Source organism: Somniosus microcephalus, chromosome 12, assembly GCF_052327205.1.
Source record: "Somniosus microcephalus isolate GS21.2 chromosome 12, FLI_Smic_1.0, whole genome shotgun sequence".
NCBI lineage: Eukaryota > Metazoa > Chordata > Chondrichthyes > Squaliformes > Somniosidae > Somniosus > Somniosus microcephalus.
In genome coordinates this window covers 125,328,200-125,352,439 of record NC_140998.1, presented here as the reverse complement: position 1 = coordinate 125,352,439, position 24,240 = coordinate 125,328,200, and the positions used below count along the sequence as shown (strand labels likewise).

Sequence of the window (24,240 nt, the reverse complement as noted above, 5' to 3'; positions counted from 1 at the left end):
GGATACATTCCCTTGGGATGGTGGTGGTGGTTAAGGAAGTTGGGCCAGGTCAAGGGTAACAGATCCACGGACTGGGAGAAACTGGGGGACGATACGTACCAACAGATTACGGGGGCGAGGGTGGGGAGTAGAAATGTGCTGGAATAAATAGTGGAAAGAGGAACAGGGAATTTATGTGTGTATGTGGGGGTCGGAACGGGTCTGCCCAGCAGGTGTGTCGATTGCCTTCTTGTGGCGGTGGCAGGATTCCGGGGCTGGGATCGGATGGGATCAGAGTGGGGACTCCTGCATGATCCCAGACCCTCCCACAGTAAATTCCACAGAACTGGTAGCACACGAGAGGAAGCCCCTGCCCACAGCCTCACCGGTACAGGAAACACAGATTAGTTGCCCCGCCACCACACCGGGACCAAGGAATGGGTTAGTGTTAGTCCTGACCGGCAAGGTCTTGTACCAAGACGTTCACTACGATGTCGCGTGGGTCATTCTAAATTTAACCAGGGTACAGCTGCCCCGGTGGTGTCCGGTAGAAACGGAAAAATTATATGAGGCCCTGTTGAAGGAAATGTTCCGACAATTTTATGAATTAAGTTACGGGGACGTGAATCGGGAAAGTCTGTACGATTTAACGGTAAACCATCGCGTTGGTTCGGGGAGATATAGACGGGGGGTATTTAATGATACGGCTACAGCCTTCAGCATGGGCACGTCCATTATCAACAGTGTGGACGATGTACAGTTGCGAAAGATACTGCGGGAGGGTAATGAGCTAGAGGGGTCAGAGTTATGGGAGGATCAGGCTATGACGATACATTTAAAGGAAGTCATAGCCGAGCTGGAGGCACACGCTCAGACGATCAATAGTTTGATCAGGGAGGATCAGAATGCCTCGGCGCAGGCAGCGAAAAACGATGCGTGTGTGTTGTACGGTGCTGAACGAAGGGCGCAGTAATTTGGAGGACCTACAGCAAGGTCGCCTCCCTTTTTGGCTCAGCAACCGGCACCTCACTGTGCCTGTGGAATTCTCTGCCACAGAGGGTGGTGGAGGCCAGTTCATTAAATATATTCAAGAAAGAGTTGGATATATTTCTTAAGGCTAAAGGGATCAAGGGATATGGGGAGAAGGCAGGGACAGGGTACTGAATTTGGATGATCAGCCATGATCTCATTGAATGGCGGAGCAGGCTCGAAGGGCCGAATGGCCTACTCCTGCTCCTGTCTTCTATGTGATGTTTGGCGCAGTAGCCAGTGGTGATGTTTGAAGCAGTAGCCAGTGATGATGTTTGGAGCAGTAGCCAGTGCTGATGTTTGGAGCAGTAGCCAGTGGTGATGTTGGGAGCAGTAGCCAGTGGTGATGTTTGGGGCAGCCAGTGGTGATGTTTGGAGCAGTAGCCAGTGGTGATGTTTGGGGCAGCCAGTGGTGATGTTTGGAGCAGTAGCCAGTGGTGATGTTTGGGGCAGCCAGTGGTGATGTTTGGGGCAGCCAGTGATGATGTTTAGAGTAGCAGCCAGTGGTGATGTTTGGAGCAGTAGCCAGTGGTGATGTTGGGAGCATTAGCCAGTGATGCTGTTTGTTACAGTAGCAGTGGTGATGTTTGGAGCAGTAGCCAGTGGTGATGTTTAGGGCAGCCAGTGGTGATGTTTGGGGCAGTAGCCAGTGGTGATGTTTAGAGCAAGCAGTGGTGATGGTTGGAGCAGTAGCCAGTGATGAAGTTTGCAGCAGTAGCCCGTGCTGATGTTTGGAGCAGCCAGTGGTGATGTTTGGAGCTGTAGCTGGTGATGATATTTGGAGCAGCCAGTGGTGATATTTGGAGCAGTAGCCAGTGATGATGCTTGAGGCAGCCAGTGGTGATGTTTGGAGCAGTAGCCAAGGGTGATGTTTGGACCAGTTGCCAGTGGTGATGTTTGGAGCAGCCAGTGGTGATGTTTGGAGCAGTAGCCAGTGGTAAAGCTTGTTGTAGCCAGTGGTGATGTTTGGAGCAGTAGCCAGTGGTGATATTTGGAGCAGTAGCCAATGAGCTCAGATCAACCTCTGGATCAACAGCACAAAACAACAAATAAAGTTGCCTTTGCTTTGAATAGCAACCACATCCGGGAGCTGAGCGTCGTTGGCAGCCGGGACGCCGCTTCGTTCGCCGCTCGGTAACTGCTTTTGTTCTTAACTTGTGGTTGAGGTTGTGGCCGTGGCACGAAATGTTGAGAAACCCGTTGAATAGGCTCGGTGTGCGGGATAAAGTGAGGCTCCAACCCCCGGGCCCGCTGTAGCGCCGTCTCCAAGGGCCGTTGCTATGGGAGCGCCGGCAGACGCCAAACATGTTCTGTGCTCCCACCGGGTGTGCCCCCTGCCCGTGTGCCCCTATCCCATTGCCCGTGTGAAGTGTGCCCCCTGCCCCTGTGACCTGTGTCCCCTGCCCCCTGTGCCCCCCGCCCATGTGTAGTGTGTCCCCTGCCCCCGTGACCTTTGTCCCCTGCCCGGGCGACCTGTGTCCCTCCCTGCCCGGGTGACCTGTGCCCCCCCCCCCCCCCCCAAACCCATGAGGTATTAATACTGTCGTAAAACTTTAAATTTATATTCTGACCCTGATGATGTATAAAACATTCAAGGTACATTCACAGAGTTTCTAAATCCATTGTGCATTCAATGGGTCGGAAGCTTTATGTTAGGTCCATGTATCTTAATGTTGTGTCCTTCAATAATCAGACAACAGACTGCAGGGAACGATTCAACAGGTGTTTACTCAACGTGGTTCAAACTGCAACTGAAGCAACAGATTACTACTTAGCGTTATATACAGGTGTGGTCACTGCCGGTACTACAGTATACATGAGCTGTAGAAAGTAGTTCCCCCCCTTAAAGGTACATACATTACAATTCCTCCCCTTTTAGATTAACAGTACCATAACACTCATTTAACAATTAAATATCAAACTAATTACAATTAACACTTTTAACATGCAACATTAGCTGAAAATAGTCTATTTATAAATTCAGTCTTTGGGGAGGCTTCCTGATCCTTTCTGGATAGCGCCTTTCCCGAGTGTCTTGCTCTTGGTGCGGAGGCGATTCTGGCCCCCTGTCGTCGGATGGTTCATCAGCTTCCGATGACACTGTTTCTGGCGTAGATGCTACCTGTACGTCGGGTTCATCACCAGGTACGTATGGGCGAGGCATGGGGTTGATTTGTTCCTGTGACCCTAGGATCTGGTCAGCATGGCGTCTTACGATGTTATCCCCAACGTCCACTGTGTACATTAGTGGGCCCTGCCGTGTGCATATCGTTCCTGGCTGCCATTTTTCTGTTCGGTAGTCGCGGGCCAAGACTGGTTGCCCTACATTGAAGCTCCTTGTTGGCTTCTCATGGATGTGCTGGAATTGCTTACTCTCAACATCTCTTCATACGCTTGGTCTGAGCAAATCCAGGCGAGATCTTAACCTTCGGTTAAAGAACATCATGGCTGGGGCCTGGTTGGTGACTGCATGTGTCGCATTCCGGTAGGCGAACAGGAAATTGTCCACCTTGTGCTGCAGCGGAATGTTGTCATTGTACATAGCCTTTATTGCCTTCTTAAAGGTTTGTACGAACCTCTCAGCCAATCCATTTGTGGCTGGATGATACGGGGCGGATGTGTAATGCCTTACCCCATTCTTTTTCAAGTTCCTCCGGAACTCTTCGGACACAAACTGTGGTCCGTTGTCGGAGCAAATCTGTTCTGGCAAGCCATTCCTGGCAAAAATGGTCCGTAGGACTGCAATAGTTTTCCGTGGTGGTGGAGGACATTTTGATGACCTCAGGCCATTTTGAGTGCGCATCCACGGCTATTAAAAACATTGAGTCCATGAATGGACCAGCAAAATCAATATGCACCCGTTGCCATGGAGATGAGGGCCACTCCCATGGGTATAGAGAGGCCTGTGGTGGTGCATTTTGGACTTTCTGGCATCCTGAGCAGCTCTTCGTCAGGTCCTCGATTTTTTTATCGATTCCCGGCCACCACACATAAGCCCTGGCTAGGCTTTTCATTTTTACCCCTCCCAGATGACCCTCATGAAGCTCATTGAGCACTCTATCCCTTAACTTGGGTGGAATTACCACTCGGGATCCACACATCAAGGTCCCCAGGCACACTGACCGCTGTTCTCTCCTTGTCGAGAATGCTGGCAACAGTGAGTCGCCATGTGCTGGCCATCCCTTCACCATCAAATCATATACCCGAGACAGTGTTGGGTCATTTCGGGTTTCCTTTTCGATACAAGCGTTAGTTACCGGTCGGTATTCAACTATAGTCGAATGGAATATTTAGACAGGATCCACTGCTGGTGCTTCCTCCGCAGTAGGCAGTGGCAGGCGTGATAGCCCATCAGCATTTCCATGCTGTTTCGTGCCCTTATATTCAATCTCATAGTGATGCGCCCCTAGAAAAAGTGACCATCTTTGTAGTCGTTGCGCAGTCATCACCGGAACGCCCTTCTTCGGATTAAAAATGGAGACAAGAGGCTGGTGATCAGTCAGCAAGGTGAATTTCTGCCCGTGCAGATAGTGATTGAACTTTTTCACTCCCCACACTAGGCTGAGGGCCTCCCTGTCAATCTGGGCGTAGTTACGCTCGGCTGAGGTTAGCGATCGTGACGCAAAGGCTATTGGCCTCTCTGAGCCGTCCGAGAATTTGTGCGACAGCACCGCTCCAATGCCGTAAGGCGACGCATCACATGCCAACCGAATTGGTAATGCTGGGTTGTAATGGGCCAATACCTCTTTCGATGTGATTAGTGTTTTGCTCTTCTGGAAAGCTCGTCTACATTCGTCACTCCACTTCCATGGCACCCCAGTTTGCAGTAGGGTGTTCAGTGGGTGTAGTATTGTAGACAAATTTGGCAAGAACTTATGGTAGTAGTTTACCAGCCCGAGAAACGACCTCAGTTGTGACACATTTTCTGGTGCTGGAGCCTTGACTACTGCCTCAATCTTCTCTGGGGACTTATGTAACCCCTCTTTATCGATAACGTGGCCACAATACGAGATCTGTTTTCTAAAAAACTCGCATTTGGGGCGGTTAGCTCGGAGCCCATATTCCTGCAATCTAGTGAGCACCTGCTCCAGGTTGGCAAGGTGATCACTGTCATTTTCGCCCGTGACCAGGATGTCGTCCAAATAACACTGGGTCCCTGGGATCCCTTGCAGGACTTGTTCCATTGCCCTCTGCCAAATAGCCGGAGCTGATGCTACCCCGAATACCAGCCGGTTGTATTGGTAGAGACCTTTATGGGTGTTGATTGTGAGGTATTTTTTTGATGCTTCTTCTACCTCCATTTGCAGATACGCCTGGGCCAGATCAATCTTAGTGAAGCGTTTCCCTCCAGATAGCGAGGCGAAAATATCTTCAATCCGCGGAAGTGGATATTGTATGGTGTGAAGGACCGGGTTCACTGTTACCTTAAAGTCCCCACAGATGCGAACCTTCCTTGGTTCCCCAGGCGTGCTGCTCAACGACTTTTTCATCATAGGGACGATGGGTGTAGCCCACTCGCTCCAGTCTACCTTGGACAGTACACCTGAACGTTCCAGACTCTCCAGCTCTGCTTTGACGGCTGGGTGGATCGCATAAGGTACCGGTCTGGCCTTAAAAAATTTTGGGCTTGCGTTTTCTTCAATTTTAATCGTCGCTGTCATGCCTTTTAGTGTTCCGAGTCCTTGCTGGAACACTTCTTTCGCGTCAGTTAGGATCTTTGACAGTCGCCCAGGTGTGACGTCGTCATCCTTTTTGTCAGCCACAGTCAGTGCCTGTATGGAATGCCAATCCAGTTGTATTTTCCGGATCCATTGATGTCCCAGTAATGGTGGTCCTCCATCTTGCAATACATACAGGTCTAGTTTTGGTGTTTCCTTACCGTTATATATAACGGTCACCCTTATTTTTCCTTTGGGGTAGACTTTTTGCCCCGTGTACGTCTTCAAAATAATTTTTGTGTCTCTCAAGGGTATGTGTGAGAATAGCCGCTTGTAGTCCCGTCGGTTTATGCCTGTTAGAGCTGATCCTGTGTCCAATCCATCTTTCCCTGGACTCTTGCTATCTTGAGAGTGACCCAAATGGTTCGATGATCCTCCATTGTGATCACATTATGTAGTTTCAGACAACTCAGTTCCCTGCTTTCGGAGTCGTTATCCCTCTTTTGTTCGTCTGAACTATTCTCCGTTATCTTATGTACCTTCTTGTACTTCCCTTTGGTCGGTTTCTTATTGCTGGTTTTCTTTCCCGACCTGCAGACTCGTGCTATGTGTCCTACTTTTCCACACTGTCTGCACACTTTGTCTTTGAACCAGCAATCATTCTGGTCGTGTGTTGTTCTGCCGCAGCGATAGCACTTCTCTGTTCCATATGACATTTCATTTGTGCCATATTCTTGCGGTCTCTGTTGTATATCTGCAGCGCCCCGTGCTGCTGCTTCATATGATACCGCAATGCTGAAAGCCTTTTCCAGCGTAAGGTCCTTTTCAGATAAAAGCCGTTTCTGGGTTCCTTCACTTTGAAGCCCACACACAAACTTGTCTCTTAAGGTATCTGCTAGTCCCGTTCCAAACTGGCAGTGTTTCGATAGCTTGCGCAGTTCCGTTAAATACTCAGCATTACTTTCATCTTTATGCTGGTTCCTTTTGTGAAACTTAAATCTTTCTGCTATCAGCAGCGGTGTGGGGTTTAAGTGGTCCTGTAGGATTGACACTATGTTTTCAAAATCCTTTTCTACTGGCTTCTCTGGGGTTACTAGGTTTCGTAGTAAGCCATACGTTTTTGCACCCATTGAATTCAACAATACCAGCGCTTTCTTGTCATCTGGCACTTCATTCCCCTTGCAGTATACTTCTATGCGTTCGACATATGTCGTCCAATCTTCGACTTCATTGTCGAACGCTGTGATACTGCCACTCTTCGGCATTTTTGGGTGTGGTTAGATTGGCTTAAAATGGCGTCTTCCGCGCTTTCCTTTCTTCCCCGCTGCGGCTTAAAATGGCGTCTCCCGCACTGCTGCCAACGCCGCTCTCGGCGGTCCTCGTGGAAAATGGCGACGCCCTGTGGGTTTCGTGCGATGCTGCTGCCAACACCGCTCTCTGCGGTCCTCGTGGCAATGGCAGCGCCTCGCGTTTTCCTGTGCGCCTCTCTCCCCCGTTGACGCTGCTCGGCCCTTGAACACCGGCTGCGCTCTGCTCTCTCTCGTCTCTCTCCCCGTTGACGCCGCTCGGACTTGAACACCGGCTGCGCCCTGTGCGCTCTGCCCTCTCTCTCTCCCCCGTTGACACTGCTCGGCCTTTTTCTGTGCCGCTCGGTCGGGCTCTAGCCCGCCACTGTCCGGGAAGGGTCTGCGCAGTACCTGTTGCCAGCCCATTTCGCTGGACCACCGTGACTGGAAAGCCAAGCCTGGCTCTCGACAGCCTCCCCTGCGATGCTCAAATGTCCGCTGGATGACTGGGCGGTTGCCCGTGGTCGACGCCCGTGCTTCTGGACTCGACCTTCTTCCACTGTTCTCCAGGAGCGAATCCCAACAGGTGTTTACTCAATGTGGTTCAAACTGCAACTGAAACAACAGATTACTACTCAGCGTTATATATAGGTGTGGTCACTGCCGGTACTACAGTATACATGAGCTGTAGAAAGTAGTTCCCCCCTTAAAGGTACATACATTATACTTTATTATTCTAAAAAAAATAATTCTTTGGATTCAGTATTTCAGAAAGTATTTGCTTCATGAGCTCTATTTTTTAAAAATTTGTTCCTGGGATGTGGGCGTCGCTGGCAAGGCCAGCATTTATTGCCCTTCCTTAATTGCCCTTGAGAAGGTGGTGGTGAACCGCTCCAGTCCGTGTGCTGAAGGTACTCCTACAGTGCTGTTAAGGAGGGAGTTCCAGGATTTTGACCCAGCGACGATGAAGGATCGGCGATATACCTCTAAGTCAGGATGGCGCGTGACTTTGAGGGGAACTTGGAGGTGGTGGTGTTCCCATGCGCCTGCTGCCCTTGTCCTTCTAGGTGGAAGAGGTCGCAGATTTGGGAGGTGCTGCCGAAGAAGCCTTGGTGAATTGCTGCAGAGCATCTTGTAGATGGTACACACTGCAGCCACGGTACGCCGGTGGTGGAGGGAGTGAATCTTTAAGGTGGTGGATGGGGTGCCAATCAAGTGGGTTGCTTTGTCCTGGATGGTGTCGAGCTTCTTGAGTGTTGTTGGAGCTGCACTCATCCAGGCAAGTGGAAAGTATTCCATCACACTCCTTACTTGTGCCTTGTAGATGGTGGAAAGGCTTTGGGGAGTCAGGAGGTGAGACATTCGCCGCAGAATACCTAGCGTCTGACCTGCTCTTATTGCCACAGTATTTATGTGGCTGGTCCAGTTAAGTTTCTGGTCAATGGTGACCCCACAGGATGTTGATGGTGGGGGATTCAGCGATGGTAATGCCGTTGAATATCAAGGGGCGGTGGTTAGACTCTCACTTGTTGGAGATAGTGATTGCCTGGCACTACTGTGGCCGAATGTTACCTGCCACTTATCAGCCCAAACCTGAACGTCATCCAGGTCTTGTTGCATGCGGGCATGGACTGCTTCATTATCAGAGGAGTTGTGAATGACACTGAACATTGTGCAGTCATCAGTGAACGTCCCCATTTCTGAGCTTATGTTGGAAGGAAGGTCATTGATGAAGCAGCTAAAGATGGTTGGGCCTAGGACACTGCCCTGAGGAACTCCTGCAGCGATATCCTGGGCTGTGATGATTGACCTTCAACCACCACAACCATCTTCCTTTGTGTTAACAAAACAAACAACCTGATGACTCCCAGTGATGCAGAGACACAGAGCTTCCACAGTGCCTGGTCTGCACTCAAGTCCTCCATAATCAGCACCTGTGAAGAGACGCTCGGTCACTCGACCAGGAACCACCAAGACTGGTTCGACGAGAACGACCAGGAGATCCAGGAGCTAATAAGTCGCAAGTGCAAGGCATTCCTGATCTACAGACACCTGAAGGCCGAGGTCCAACAAAAAACTCGCAACCTAAAGAAGAGATGGTGGGGGGAGAAAGCGCAGGAGATCCAGCAGCTAGCCGACAACCACGACATGCGTGGATTCTTTAGCGCAGTCAAGACCCAAGCAGCCAAGGTCCTACCCCACTGCGGGCCAAGAACGGAGCGGTACTCATCGAGGACAGAGAGGCAGTCAGTGCCCGCTGGAAGGAGCACTTCGAAGATCTCCTTAACCGAGACTCTGTCTTCGACGTGAGTGTCCTCAACTTCATCCCGCAGCATGCTACCCACCACCATCTCAGCACAACCCCAGCCCGGCATGAGGTTTCAAAGGCCAGCCGACAACTGAAGAACAACAAGGCCTCAGGAGTAGATGGAATCCCTGCCGAGGCACTAAAGCATGGCGGAGAAGCATTACTGGCGCGAATTCATGAACTAATTTATCTTATCTGGGAGGAGGAGAGCATGCCAGGGGATCTCAGAGATGCCGTAATTGTGGCCATCTTCAAGAAAGGTGAGAATTCCAATTGCAGTAATTACAGAGAAGTTTCCCTGCTGTCTGCCACAGGTAAAGTCATCGCAAGAATACTCCTCATTCGCCTTCTCCCAGTGGCCGAAGAGCTCCTCCCAGAGTTGCAATGCGGATTCCACGCACTAAGGGGCACAATGGACATGATCTTCACCGCGTGTCAATTACAAGAAAAATGCAGGGAACAGCACCAACCGCTGTACATGGCCTTCTTTGATCTAACACTGTCAACCGTGAGGGATTATGGAGTGTCCTCCTCCAATTCGGCTGCCCTCTAAAGTTTGTCACCATCCTCCGCCTGCTTCACGACGACACGCAAGCTGTGATCCTGACCATAGTCCCAATTCACATACGGACCGAGGTCAAGCAAGGCTGTGTCATTGCACCAATGCTCTCCTCGATCTTTCTTGCTGCAATGCTCCATCTCACCCTCAGTAAGCTCCCCGCTGGAGTAGAGCTAATTTACAGAACAAACGGGAAACTGTTCAACCTCCGTCGCCTCCAGTCCAGATCCAAGGTCATCCCATGCTCTGTCGTCGAATTACAGTATGCAGACGACGTTTGCGCCTGCGCTCACTTGGAGGTCGAACTCCAAACCATCGTCAACAACTTCACCAAAGTGTACGAGAGCATAGGCCTTACACTAAACATCCGTAAGACAAAGGTCCTCTACCAACCTGCCCCCACCACATGGTACTGCCCCCCGATTATCAAAATCCACGACAAGACCTTGGACAACGTGGACCACTTTCCATACCTCGGGAGCCTACTGTCAACAAGGGCAGATGTTGATGACAAAGTCCAACACTGCCTTCAGTGTGCCAGTGCAGCCTTCGGTCGCCTGAGGAAGAGAGTGTTTGAAGACCAGGACCTCAAACCCGGCACTAAGCTCATGGTCTACAGAGCAGCAGTGATACCCGCCCTGCTGTATGCCTCAGAGACATGGACCATGTACAGCAGACACCTCAAAGCACTAGAGAGGTACCACTAACGCTGCCTCTGCAAGATCCTGCAAATCCATTGGCAGGATAGGTGCACCAAAGTCAGTGTTCTCGCTCAGGCCAACATCCCCAGCATCGAAGCTTTGACCACGCTCGATGAGCTCCGATGGACGGGTCACATCGTCCGCATGACCGATTTGAGACTCCCAAAACAAGCGCTCTACTCGGAGCTGCGTCATGGTAGGAGAGCCTCAGGTGGGCAGAGGAAATGCTTCAAGGACACCCTCAAAGCCTCCTTGAAAAGGTGCAACATCCCCACTGACACCTGGGAATCCCTGGCCCAAGACCGCACAAAGTGGAGGAGAAGCATCCGGGAAGGCGCCGAATACCTCGAGTCTCTTCGCCGGGAGCAAGCGGAAACCAAGCGCATGGAGCGCACGTCAACCCAAGCACCCCACCCACCCGCCCCTTCAACCACTGACATGAATCTTGTCATTCATGTAGAAATGACTTATGAAATAATACTGGGCGGCCTGCTGGTGGCGCTGATGAGGGAGAGTATAAATACTCGGGCACGGGCCCAGCTTGCTCAGGACGTTTTGTAAACAGGAACTAGTGAAGGACAACTAGATCCCCATGTTGTGAAACAGTTGATTAAAGCGTTGTTTAATACTCAGACCAAGTACCTAGTAGTTTTCTTACATCAATTTAATCAACTGGACCTGCTCCATGCTCTGAGTGATTTTGGGAACAGACGGCTATGACTCAAACGGTAGAAGGGAACCAGAGGTAGTAATCAATCCATCATGGAGAAACTACTCCAACCCGCCCGTCTTGACCTGCACCCGAATTCACCTACAACTGCTAAGGTATGGAAACACTGGTATCGTACCTTCAGCAACTTCCTCAGGGTGTTTGGTGAGAATGTTCCTGATAATTTAGAGATACTTGCCAGTTATGTATCCCCTCATGTGTTTGACTATATCGAAGACTGTGTAGACTATGACTCCGCTATCCAAATACTACAGCAACTATATGTTAAGGCCCCAAACAAAATTTTTGCTCGGCATCTACTGGCCGACAACAACCCGGGGTATCACTTGACGAATTCCTTCAAAAACTTCGCAGACTCAGCAAGGATTGTAATCTCAAAGCTGTCTTAGCTGAGCAGTACCAGGAGGAGTTAATTCGTGGTTCTTTTATTAATGGAATTGCATCTCCCTTCATACGCCAGCGTCTGTTGGAGAGTAAAACCCTCAAGTTACAAGCTGCCTATGACCAGGCATGTTCTCTGGACTTAGCAAAAAAAAAATGCAGATGCCTATCTTTTACCACGTGCCCGGACTGCTGCTATCACTTTTGGTGACTCCTCCAATGGGCCTCGGGCGGAAGCCCTCACTGATGACGACTCTATCCTAGCTGATGACGACCCTATCCTAGAAGCCCTCACTGATGACGACCCTGCCCTAGCGGTATCTTGGCAATCTGGAAGGAAGTGTTTCTTCTGTGGAGGTGCATTCCACTATAGGAAATTTTGTCCTGCTCATAATGCAATCTGCAATCATTGCAGTAGGAAAGGTCACTTTTCTAAGGTATGCCAGTCAAGAGCCTCTGTTAGTAAGAAAGGTCACTTTTCTAAGGTATACCGGTCAAAAGCCCCTGTTAGTTTTGTAGCTGCTATCTGTAAAATTGCTCCTCCCCCAAGAGCCACTACTAAGGTTACAGCTGCTATCTATAAAACTGCTCCTCCCCCAAGAGCCACTACTAAGGTTACAGCTGTCAAGGAGAAAACTGCTCCTCCTCCCATCACAGCTGTTTTTCCCCAAAGCCTGTCCCATGCAGCCACGAAGGTTTCGGTAAATGGACACATTTCGAGTGCACTAATCGACTCATGCAGCTCTGACTGCTTCATCAGTGAGCAGGCTGTCTGTAAGTTAAAACTGCGTATTTACCCCTCGGACAGGGAAATTGCAATGGCTCTGACGACACTCACCACCAACTCTTCCGGCTTTTGTCTTGTTGACCTTATTCTCAATGGCCGCACTTATTTCTCCATCCAGCTTGGGGTGCTCAAAAACCTATGTAGTGCTGTGCTCCTGGGACAGGATTTCCAGAAACAACACAAAAGACTCACTTTCGAGTTTGGAGGGTCAAAGCCGGAGCTTACTATTTCCAAAGTACCGTTTTGTGCGTTTATGGCCGCTTTGCTTGACGAGCCCTCCTTGTTTGCCAATCTTTCCCCCCGATGTAAGCCCATAGTCACTAACTCACGACGTTTCAGCGAAGATGATCTATCCTTTATCGCGGCAGAGATCTCTCGCCTTCTAGCTGACGGTATCATTGGCAGGCTCAAGTCGTCATTGTTAAAAATCCTCTAAAGCAACACAAGAAACGTCTTTGCATTGATTACTCGCAAACTATTAACCAGTATACCAACCTGGATGCCTACAAACTATCAACAAATCGATGACATGGTCAATAACCTTGCCAACTACAAGGTATTTTCAACTTTTGACTTGAAGAGCACACACCATCAAGTACCGTTAAAGGACTCTGACAAAAAGTATACGGCCTTTGAGGCCAATGGTCGGCTTTACCAGCTTTGTCGCCTTCCATTTGGGGTCACCTATGGGGTGGCCGTCTTCCAACGGGCAATGGATAGCCTAGTCAAACAGGAGAACTTAACGGACACTTTTCCATATCTGGATAATATCACCATTGCTGGTCATGGCCAGAAGGAGCATGATGCCAACCTCCAGAAATTTCTTGATGTTCTCCGTCGTTGCAACTTAACCTTAAATGAGTCCAAATCTGTGAAATCAGTACCATCAGTCAACATCCTTGGCTATTGGGTGGGCAATGGTGTCATCAAACTGGATCCGGAGTGACTTCGTCCGCTTCAGGAACTCCCTCCTCCTATGAATCTCGGCTCTCTTCGTCGGGCCCTCGGCATGTTCGCCTATTATGCGAAGTGGATACCCCACTTTTCCGACAAGTTCCAGCCCCTGCTTCACGCGAAGTCATTTCCGTTGGAGGCAAAGGCTATTTCGGCTTTCGACCTCCTCAAACAACAACTGGAATAAGCCACGCTTTGTTCCATTGATGAAAATCTCCCTTTTGTGGTCGAGTGCGATGCATCGGAGGTGGCAATCTCGGCTACCTTGAATCAAGGTGGTCGACCCGTTGCCTTTCTGTCCAGAACTTTGCAGGGTAGCGAGCTCCATTATCCTCCTGTCGAGAAGGAGACTCCAGCTATCATCGAAGCAGTACGTAAATGGAGTAATTTTCTCGCTCGTCGCCATTTCACGCTTATAACCGATCAGCGCTCTGTGGCCTTTATGCTGGATAACCGGAAACGCACTAAGATCAAGAATAACAAAATACAGCTCTGGAGGATGGAATTGGCCGCCTTTGGCTACACCATACATTATCGACCCAGCAAAGAGAATGTGGCCGCAGATACCCTCACGCGTGCATTCTGCTCTTCCATGTCAACTTCGACTCTTGCGGATCTTCATACTGACTTATGCCATCCTGGCGTTACCCGTATGTTACACTTTGTGCGATCTAAAAATCTCCCATTTTCTATGGAAGACGTGAGAAGAACATGCTCCACTTGTAGAATTTGCGTGGAATTAAAACTGCAATTCTTCCGTCCGTTGGATGGCTTGCTCATACACGCTACACAGCCTATGCAGCGACTCAGCATTGACTTTAAAGGGCCACTGCCTTCCTCAACGCGAAACACCTACTTGCTTACTATGGTGGACGAATATTCACGCTTTCCCTTTGCTTTCACCTGTCCCAATATGCTTACTTCCACAGTGATCAAATGCCTCGATCAGGTCTTTTCCCTTTGCGGTATGGCCAATTTCATCCACTCTGATCGGGGTCCCTCCTTCATGTCAAGCGAACTCAAAAGTTATCTTTCCCAACGGGGAATCGCCACAAGTAGAACGACACCATATCATCCTATTGGAAACCACAGGTTGAGAGATACAGCGCTATCATTTGAAACGCTGTTCATCTTGCACTGAGGTCACACAACCTATCAGACCAGCAGTGGGAAACTATGCTCCCTGACGCGTTGCATTCCATCAGGTCTCTTCTTTCTACATCTACCAATATTCCTCACGAACGATTCTTCGAGTTCCAGCGTCGCTCCACTCATGGGACGTCCCTACCATCATGGTTGGTAGCTCCTGGCCCTGTGCTGCTCCGAAGATTCGTCCGATCCTCTAAGAGTGATCCCCTTGTCGACGAAGTGGAACTGACGGATGTCAATCCCACGTACGCATACGTGCGGTACCCTGATGGGCGGGAATCCGCAGTGTCACTTCGGGATGTAGCTCCCTGCCCAACCGATCCCACAGACCCAATCGATGGTGGGATCCGTATTAATGACGCCGATACCCTGCGCTCCTCTGAGGATGATGCCCTACCTGGGATGTCAAGGGATCTGCCAGCTATTCCACCAGATCAACCCGGGGAACAGAGCACTCCCCGCGGGATGGCCACCTGAAGCCAGGACGCCGGTCAGTCACCGACTACTGAGCAGGGTGAAGCCAGCTCTGCACCTGTGGGGGCCCGCACCCGGAGCCACGATCTCCCCAGTCCCCCTCAGGTCGATCAAGGCGACACGGACTCTACCAGCCCGCCGGTACAAACTAAGCGATCCAGGGACCAAAACACGGTCCGAGGAGACGTGCCTTCCAGCCACCAACAGAGATCCAAACGCTCCCGGAGCCACGATCTCCCCAGTCCCCCTCGGGTCGATCAAGGCGACACGGACTCTGCCAGCCCGCTGGTACGAACTAAGCGATCCAGGGACCAAAACACGGTCCGAGTAGACGTGCCTTCTGGCCACCAATGGAGATCCAAACGACTGCGTCTAGTCTCAGTCCGATTAATTCGGTAGAAAGAAGCCGCCGGACTTCCAATCTTTCAGGCGGGAAGAATGACATGAATCTTGCCATTCATGTACAAATGACTTATGAAATAATACTGGGCAGCCTGCTGGTGGCGCTGTCCAGGGAGAGTATAAATACTCGGGCACGGGCCCAGCTTGCTCAGGACATTTTGTAAACAGGAACTAGTGAAGGACAACTAGACCTCCATGTTGTGAAACAGTCGATTAAAGCCTTGTTTAATACTCAGACCAAGCGCCTAGTAGTTTTCTTACGTCAATCACCATCTGCCCCACCTGTGACAGAGACTGTAAGTCCCGCATTGGACTCATCAGTCACCTGAGAACTCATTTTTACTGTGGAAGCAAGTCATCCTTGGTTCTGAGGAACTGCCTAAGAAGAAGAGGGGAAGACAACCATCTTCCTTTGTGTTAGGTATGACTCCAGCCAGTGGAGAGTTTTCCCCCTGATTCCCATTGACTTCAGCTTTACTAGGGCTCCTTGATGCCACACTCGATCAAATGCTGCCTTGATGTCAAGGGCAGTCACTCTCACCTCACCTCTGGAATTCAGCTCCTTTGTCCATGTTTGGACCAAGGCTGAGGTCGGGAGCCAATTGGTCTTGGCGGACCCCAAACTGGGCATCAGTGGGCAGGTTATTGGTGAGTAAGTGCCTCTTGATAGCACTGTCGATGACACCTTCCAGCACTTTGCTGATGATTGAGAGTAGACTGATAGGGTGGTAATTGGCTTTGTCCTGCCTTTTGTGGACAGGACATATCTGGCCAGCTTTCTACATTGTCAGATAGATGCCAGTGTTGTAGCTGTACTGGAACAGCTTGGCTAGAGGCGCAGCTATTTCTGGAGCACAAGTCTCCAGCACAATAGCCGGGATGTTGTCGGGGCCATAGCCTTTGCTGTATTCAGTGCGCTTAGCCGTTTCTTGATATCATGTGGAATCGAATTGGCTGAAGACTGGCTTCTATGATGGTGGGGAACCTCAGGAGTAGGCCGATATGGATCATCCACTCGGCACTTCGAGTTTGCAACCATCTTCAGCCTTGTCTTTTGCACTCACGTGCTGGGCTCCACCATCATTGAGGATGGGACTATGCATGGAACCTCCTCCTCCCGTTAGTTGTTTAATGGCCCACCACCATTCATGACTGGATGTGGCAGGACTGCAGAGCTTTGATCTGATCTGTTGATTGTGGGATCGCTTAGCCCTGTCTATAGCAGCTGCTTCCGCTTTTTAGCATGCATGTAGTCCTGTGTTGCAGCTTCCCCAGGTTGGCACCTCATTTTTAGGTACGCCTGGTGCTGCTCCTGATTGAACCAGGGTTGGTCCCCTGGCTTGATGGTAGAGTGAGGGATATGCTGGGCTGTGGTGGAATACAATTCTGCTGCTGACGGGACTTCGTCTCCACAATGACTGCTACCCATACTGCCATGGACAGATGCATCTGTGACAGGTAAGGACGAGGTCAAGTAGGTTTTTCCCCTTGTGTTGGTTCTCTCACCATCTGTTGCAGGCCCAGACTGGCAGCTATGTCCTTCAGAACTCGGCCAGTTCGGTCAATAGTGGTGCTAGCGAGCCACTCTTGGTGATTGAGGTCCCCCAACCAGAGTACATTCTGTGCTCCGAGTACTGATTCACCTGAAGCCATGAGACTTCATGGGGTTTGGAGACAATGTTGAGGACTCCAGGTGCCGACTGTATACCACTGTGCCGCCACCCCTGGTGATGGAGGAGTTTGGGACATTCTGTGAGTATGACCATGTCAGGCTGTTGGGACAGCTCGCCCAATGGCACAAGGCCCCAGATGTTAATGAGGAGACCTTTGCAGGGCCAACTGGGTTGGGTGCCGTTGCTATGTCTGTAGCCGGTGCCGATCCGTCCAGTTTCATTCTTATTATTGTGTTTCGTAGCGGTTTCGTTACTGATACTAGCTTTTTATTCCCGATTAACTGAATTTAAATTCCCCAGTTGCCGTGGTGGGATTTGAACTCATGCCTCTGGATTGCTAGCCCAGTGACATTACCACTATGTTACAGCTTGCCATGAACAGAGGGACAACCAGTAAACTAAGAAAAGAATATATATAAACAATGCGAATGTATATTTATACACTCAGGGATATACCTGTTTATACACTGTATGAATAGAACTGCGTTTATGTGCTAAACCATAAATGTATTTTGATGCTTTGGCAACATAAGATGTAACTTATCATGCCAATAAAGCGATTTGAATTGTGAATTGTGAATTGTACTGTGAGTTGGTAGCTAATTCAGATCTTTTCCAGAACTTATAGCGGTTTGGATAATGTAAAATTGGAAGCTGATGTAAACTGATGTGGAGTCTCATTCCTTCAGATTTTAATTATTGTTGGAGATTTTTTTTAAATGTCTTTTTTAAAGCCTTTTCTTTCTGTCTCTTTTTTATCTCCCTCTTTTAATCCAATCTTTCTTTCCCTCTCTTTATTTCACTTTCTGTACCTGATTTGACATTGAATTCACTATTAGACACTTGGGCCTAGAAATTCGGTTGGTAGCGCCGGCGCTGAGCGCCTAAAGAGACCTAGAATTGGGGCGATACCCTATGTTGGGGCGTTTGCTATGAAGATAGCGACAACTCAGATATTGACGATACATTTTGCGCCTGCGCTAAGTGTTTGCGCGTGCCCGCGAGCGCAAGCAAATCATGACGTCATTTCAGTGTGCAACGCCTTTTAGGAGTGCCTGAGCGCATATTGGGTGGCGCCCGGAGCCTTAGCGCCCAGCGCTATTAGTGACAGTTCGAGGGAGGGCTAACAGGCCCTTCTCGGAGTAGGGGGGCGCTATTTAAAGGGGACAGCTCTAGTGCAGAATCTCCTGCCACTTGGCCTGCTCATTGCGATCGTTGCTAGAGAGAGTTGGCGCGCTAATGTGGAGCGTAGTTCTGGGAATTTAGCTTTACAGTACTTGGGACCTTCAAACCTGTCCGAAGCACTTGCAGCACTACATCTAAAAGCCTTTTGACCAACTGGCATCGGAATGAGAGCTTGTTTGGAGGGCGACGGCCTCATCGCCCAACACTGTGAAGGGGCAGAGAGACGGCGGGAGAGAGGGCCGGGATTGGCCAGAAGGAGGAGGGGCAATGGAGGTCGGCCAATCTGACGGGAAGCTGCGAGGGTCTTTAGGCAGCAGGTGACAAGCCTTGACATGTCGGAGGAGCAGTGTTTGGGAAGGCTCCGATTGTGGAGGGACAGTGTTACTGATCTGTGCCACCTGCTTGGTCAGGATCTGCAGCCGCGGGAACGCTGCAGAACCTCTCTGTCTGTGATGGCTAAACTGACTGATGGGCTCCATTTTTATGCCAACGGATCCTTTCAGTCAGCCATTGGGGACATTGCGACTGTTGCTCAGGTTGCAGTCCACTGTTGCATCCGGCAAGTTACAGATGCCCTTTATAGGCGAAGGCGTCAATTCATTACCTTCTCTCGGACCCTGCACAAGCAGGCGGAGGGCGCGCAGGGTGTCGCTTCTATTGCGGACTTCCCCATGGTGCAGGGGGCGAGTGACAGCACACACGTGGCTTTGAGGGCGCCATGCCATCATTCTTAGGACTTCTGCAACCGCAAGGGGTTCCACTCCCTCAACATGCAGCTGGTCTGTGACCACCGCCAAATCATCATGGCAGTCACCGCGCATTTCCCAGGGTGCAGCCACGATGCCTTTATCCTGCGGTTGACCTCAGTTTTGTTACCTTTTTGAGGGGCTGCCTCGAAGACGAGGCTGGCTTACTGGGGACAAGGGCTATCCTCTCTGGCCATGGCTGATGACAACACTCCGTGTGGCCGACACCCCAGCAGAAGAGCTGATCAGCAGCGGCCATCAGGCGAACAGACACAGTAAACAGCACACTATTGGTGTTGTCAAAAAGCGTTTCCAATGTCTGGAAGATTCAGGGGGATCCCTGCAGTACTCGCCGCAGCAAGTGGGACACATCGTCGTCGTCGTCTGCTGCATGCTCCACAGCTTGACGAATCGACGCACCCAGCCAATTCCAGCTGTCCCTCAACGACCAGCAGAGCAGGCGGAGGAGGAGGAGTATGAGGAGGAGGAGGAGGAGGAAGAGCAGGCGGAGGAGGAGGAGGAGGAGGAGGAGGAAGAGCAGGCGGAGGAGGAGGAGGAAGAGCAGGAGGAGGAGGAGGAGTCGGAGGAGCAGGCGGAGGAGGAGGAGGAAGAGCAGGAGGAGGAGGAGGAGGAAGAGGAAGAGCAGGCGGAGGAGGAGGAGGAAGAGCAGGCGGAGGAGGAGGAGGAGGAAGAGCAGGCGGAGGAGGAGGAGGAGGAGGAAGATGGAAGGGCTGCTGAAAGTGGAAGGGCCATACATCAGAGGCTCATCTGGACTCGTGTCGAGACCCCTGTGGTGGAATGATGAGAGTCTTAACTCATGCGCACTTTGGATGTTTGAGGGCCTCTGAATGCCAGCATCACTGAAACTAGTCACATGCACCATGCCACATTGAAACTTCTGTTTATTGGCACAAAAGTCTTTCATTACAGCTAAACAACGTAATGTCAACAGAAAGCATAACTTTCAAAATAACTGTGAACTGTTCGGCAAAGCCGTAAAACTCAACAAACCTTCTGCAAATATAACAACAGGTGAGGGTGTCCTTGAATTTAGACAAACGAACGTCTCAGCACCTCCCTCTACAACTGGCCCCTTGAGGGAGAACGACTTCTCTTTCGCGCCCGGCCCCTTCCCTCCCTGCTGCTCCTACGTAATTGGAACCCAGTGGCGGCCTCAAGGCTGGGGGACGCCTGCTGACTGTCTGGAAGCGCAGAAGCCCCTGAGGGACGGCCTGGCCGACCTCTGGGCTTGGAGGGTGTGGACGCAGGATGTTTGATGTGACCATGGCTGGAAGCAGTGTGGCCTGCAGGTGGTGGCAGCTGCAATGCAGGCATCCCAGCGCTGGCATGTGCAATGGTCTCCTGCCGAGAGAGGACACCTGCACCATGGTTGGACGACACACTGGCTATCTGAGGGGAGCGGCTCGGCTCATTCGCCACAATCGCATGCTCCACTGATTCCTGGCCTTGTATGGGACTGGAAGGGCCCGGGGTGATCCTAACTGATGCAGAGAGGGTGGCTACAGTGAGAGATTGCGTTGCGTCAATCTGGCTGTGGAGGAGCCCAGCAAGTGACTGTGTGGCAACAGTAAGGACCTGTGTGCCAGGTGCCAGTGCTTTGGAGAAGGCCTGGACAGTTCTTCCCATTGCTTCGGACAAGGCAGGTGCCGACCGCTCCACTGCCTCGGAACAAGCCCTGCACAGACCTTTCCAGGGATTGTCTGAAGCCCTGAACAGTCCTTTCCATAGCCGACTCAAAGCCGTGGACAGTCCTGTCCATTGTTGCCCCGAAGCCCTGGATAGACCTGTCCATTGTTGCCCCGAACACCTGGAGAGTCCTGTCCACTATTGCCCCGAAGTCCAACATACTCTTAGCCAATGAATCTATTGACTCAGGCATCTTCTCGACTGCAGCCATCAGCTCCGTGTGTCTGACCCGGGCCTGTTTGCTCATCTCAGCCAGGCGACGCACCTCATCTGCACTCTGTGCAGCAGTCATCACGACCTGCCTTGCCCTCCGGGGAGACGGTGGCCGAACTTGCCTATCCCCCGTGCGTTGCTGCATGCCGCTTGGTCCAGCAACTGATTCATCCTCAGAGCCCCCCCCCCCTCCCCTCCAGGGGACTACTATCCCCAGTCTGTAGATGTGTCAGCTCCCTGGATTCTGCAACGGCTGGTCCGGATTCCTCCTGGTCCTCGCCTCCGGTGGCACTGGCACTGGCAGCTTCAGCGCGTTGAGCCCGAGTTGGTGCTGCTTCATCTGAAAGTGGGAGGTGGAAGAGTGGCTTTAGCAAAAGGACAGCTTTGCTGAAAGGCATGCCAGATTGCGGCAAGGCTCTGACATGGCTGCACACTGAGGATGCATGCTGGTGGGGGGACCAAGTGGAAGGCAACAGGTGAAAAAGGTGAGAGTCTTACCCTCGCTGTCGGTAATGGGGTCGGCAGATGCAGTGGTCACAGGACCAGACAGACGTCCTCCAAGTATCTGGTGCACTCTCTCCTCCAGATCCGTGAGAGTGACCACTTGTGGAGGTCTGCCACCGGTTCGACGCTGCTCCTTTCGGATCATCGCCAGCTTGGACTGCAGGGGAAAGAAGGGGAAGTTCTGTAACATGATGCCTGAGAGATCATCGCATGCCCCCCATGGTGCAAGAGCCCTTACATGAGGCCTTGAGACATCATCGCATGCCCCCCATGGTGCAAGAGCCCTTACATGAGGCCTTGAGACATCATCGCATGCCCCCCACGGTGCAAGAGCCCTTACATGAGGCCTTGAGACATCATCGCATGCCCCCCATGGTGCAAGAGCCCTTACATGAGGCCTTGAGACATCTGTCCATGTATGTGCCCAGAAAGGGCCATGGGTGCATGCTGACAGATGGCCATTGGGGCATCATTGCAGCAGGGTGCCCGAAGTCAGCTGCAGATGGAGGGAATCAGAAGTTTGCTAAACTATCACTCACCCTAACGATCCGTGTGAGGTCGTTGAATTTCTTCCTGCACTGAACAGGGGTCCTGGTAGCCATGCTGCTGGAGTTGACCCTCACAGCAACCTCCCTCCAAGATCATCGGTAAGCCTTCTGATTCGGCCTCTTGCAATTATCCGGATACAGGACATCTCGACGGCGTTCAACTGCAGCCACCAAGTGGTCCAGAGCCTCAGTGCTGAAGCGCTCTGCTCTCTGTCTAACCTTCTCCATGCTGAACAAGTTTGTAACGCCAGACAAGGGCGAGCGCCGATTCTGAGGCCTACAGGGCATTGGGTGTTGAAGCTCAGGCTGACTGACCCACCCCTTTAAGAGCCGGCTGGCGCCTGGAGGTCTCGTGGTTTCCCGTAATTGAGATCACCTGCGCTGCGCCCGTCCGCGTCGATATTGAGTAGCGCCTGAACTTTTGCGCCTTAAGAGCACCGTGCAATGGCTGAATTAGCGCCTCAATCCCCTTTGGGGGCGATGCAACCCAATATCTCGCCAGGCAGTGATAACTTTCGTCTGGCTATAAACTTAGCGCTCCGCCAGTTCTAATGCCTCAAGCGGGGCTATACCCAATTTCTTGGCCTTGCTGTTTTAGACTCTGCGCTGCTCATTAATGATTCTTTAATCTGATTGGTTAAGGAGATGCACAGTTGCTTGCCCTGTAGAGGACACTGCGCGGTTTGGAAGTCCGGCTGACAGTAACTTGCCATGTAAAACCCCATGGAAAGTCAAATGGCAAATGCCAATCTAACATTTGCTGCTTACAGCAACATCTGGCCTATTATGATTAGAATCGGACCACGAGAGATTCTAATACATGAGGTGCATCTCAATATCACTTCACACACAGCTTCTGCCTGTTGATCTCTAACCCTTGAATGCAGAAGGTCAAAAAATAAAGTTCACCATCACTTACTGAACCAGTGTAGCTGGAGCTGTGTGAAATTGCGGACTTATTTGTTGGTATCCCAGTATGATTTCTACAGGTCTCTTTGTGCTTCTGGCAATCACCAGCATTACTGTTCTGGTTATACTTTGTTGTGCAATCGTAAAAAAAAATTAAAGATTCCACGTTGCACTTTGAGATTCACATGACCAATATTGAAACATTGGTAGGATCTTCATTTATTCATTCTCATGTTGTATATTGTTATTCATTGTGATACACTGACATCTTCATGAAAACTAATTTAATTTAAATGTTGCATTATTTTAGATTATAATGGACATTGTCAGAGGCCAGCTTGATGAGATTTCACGCCCAGCATCTGGTTCTCGAACACGTCCTGGGAGTCGAGTGGCAAGTGGTCCTTCACCAGACAGGCGAAGATTGAGTGTGCACTCCTCAGGAGCTATGGTGGTTTTAACTCCTGAACCAAATTTATCCCAGGTAAAATACATGCTGTTTGGAAAATCAACTCTTTTCCCTCTTTCTGAATTGTTATTTCAGACAATCTCATAATCTGAATTTGTAAACATTCAACTAATAATTTGACCATTGCTCTACATATTGTTTCAAAATAGAAATCGAGAACATGGTAGTGATGGGCGCGGGGGGAGGAGAGAGCTCTGATTCCGAGTTGGAAGGTCCGCTGGAGCTGCAAGACACTGCCCTTGATTGAATTGGCAGGGTTTCTCAGGCCTCCTGGCAGTGAAATTAGCAGTGTTCAAATATTGGGCGGATTTGTTTTTTTAGAAAAGTTATAAAGGCTAAATTACTTCTAAGTATTTGATGAAATTGTCAGTATATGTTTAAAATACATGCCGACTTTGGGTGTTAGACTTTTATGGGTAAATAGTTCTTCAGACTGGAAGAAGCTCAGACTTTAGTTAAATAAACTTATGAAACTATTTTAACAGCTCCTCACAAGTCTATAATAATGAAAGCTGACTATTTGGGTACCAAGTTTAAAGTCCCATGATTTAAAAGTAAAATCAAAGAATAAAATATTTAATCATACGAGTTACAGTGGTTGTTATTTTTTTTTAAACTTGGTAAACAGAATTAAAAATCTTAACACTATTTAAACTGATGAAGATTTACATTAAGCGGTATTGTTGCCTGCTAGAAAACTGGTAAATGTTTTCTCTCTTTACAAACATACAATGTGATAGCATAATTCACATCATGACAATATTATCCTGTTTGGGAAATCTCATTGCATTTCTTACGTGTGATGACGTCATGACAATAATGCTGCTCTTAACATAGGAGTGGCGATCAAAAGAATAAGAATAACAACTAGCACTTTTATTGCATTTTC

At 50.2% G+C, this 24,240-nt stretch overlaps 1 protein-coding gene across 2 annotated transcripts in view; it reads left to right on the top strand.

Moving 5' to 3' along the window:
• The first annotated feature begins 1,898 nt into the window (after window positions 1-1,898).
• Window positions 1,899-24,240, top strand: part of fsip1 (fibrous sheath interacting protein 1) — a 942,743-nt gene continuing 920,401 nt past the window's right edge. Inside the window, exons 1-2 of one of the 2 annotated variants that reach the window (XM_086003505.1) lie at window positions 1,899-2,142; window positions 23,193-23,366. In XM_086003505.1, the coding sequence (XP_085859631.1) occupies window positions 23,199-23,366 (168 nt within the window). In that variant the 5' untranslated portion in view covers window positions 1,899-2,142; window positions 23,193-23,198. The remainder of the gene's footprint in view (window positions 2,143-23,192; window positions 23,367-24,240) is intronic. The other variant, XM_086003506.1, reaches the window with a different exon arrangement.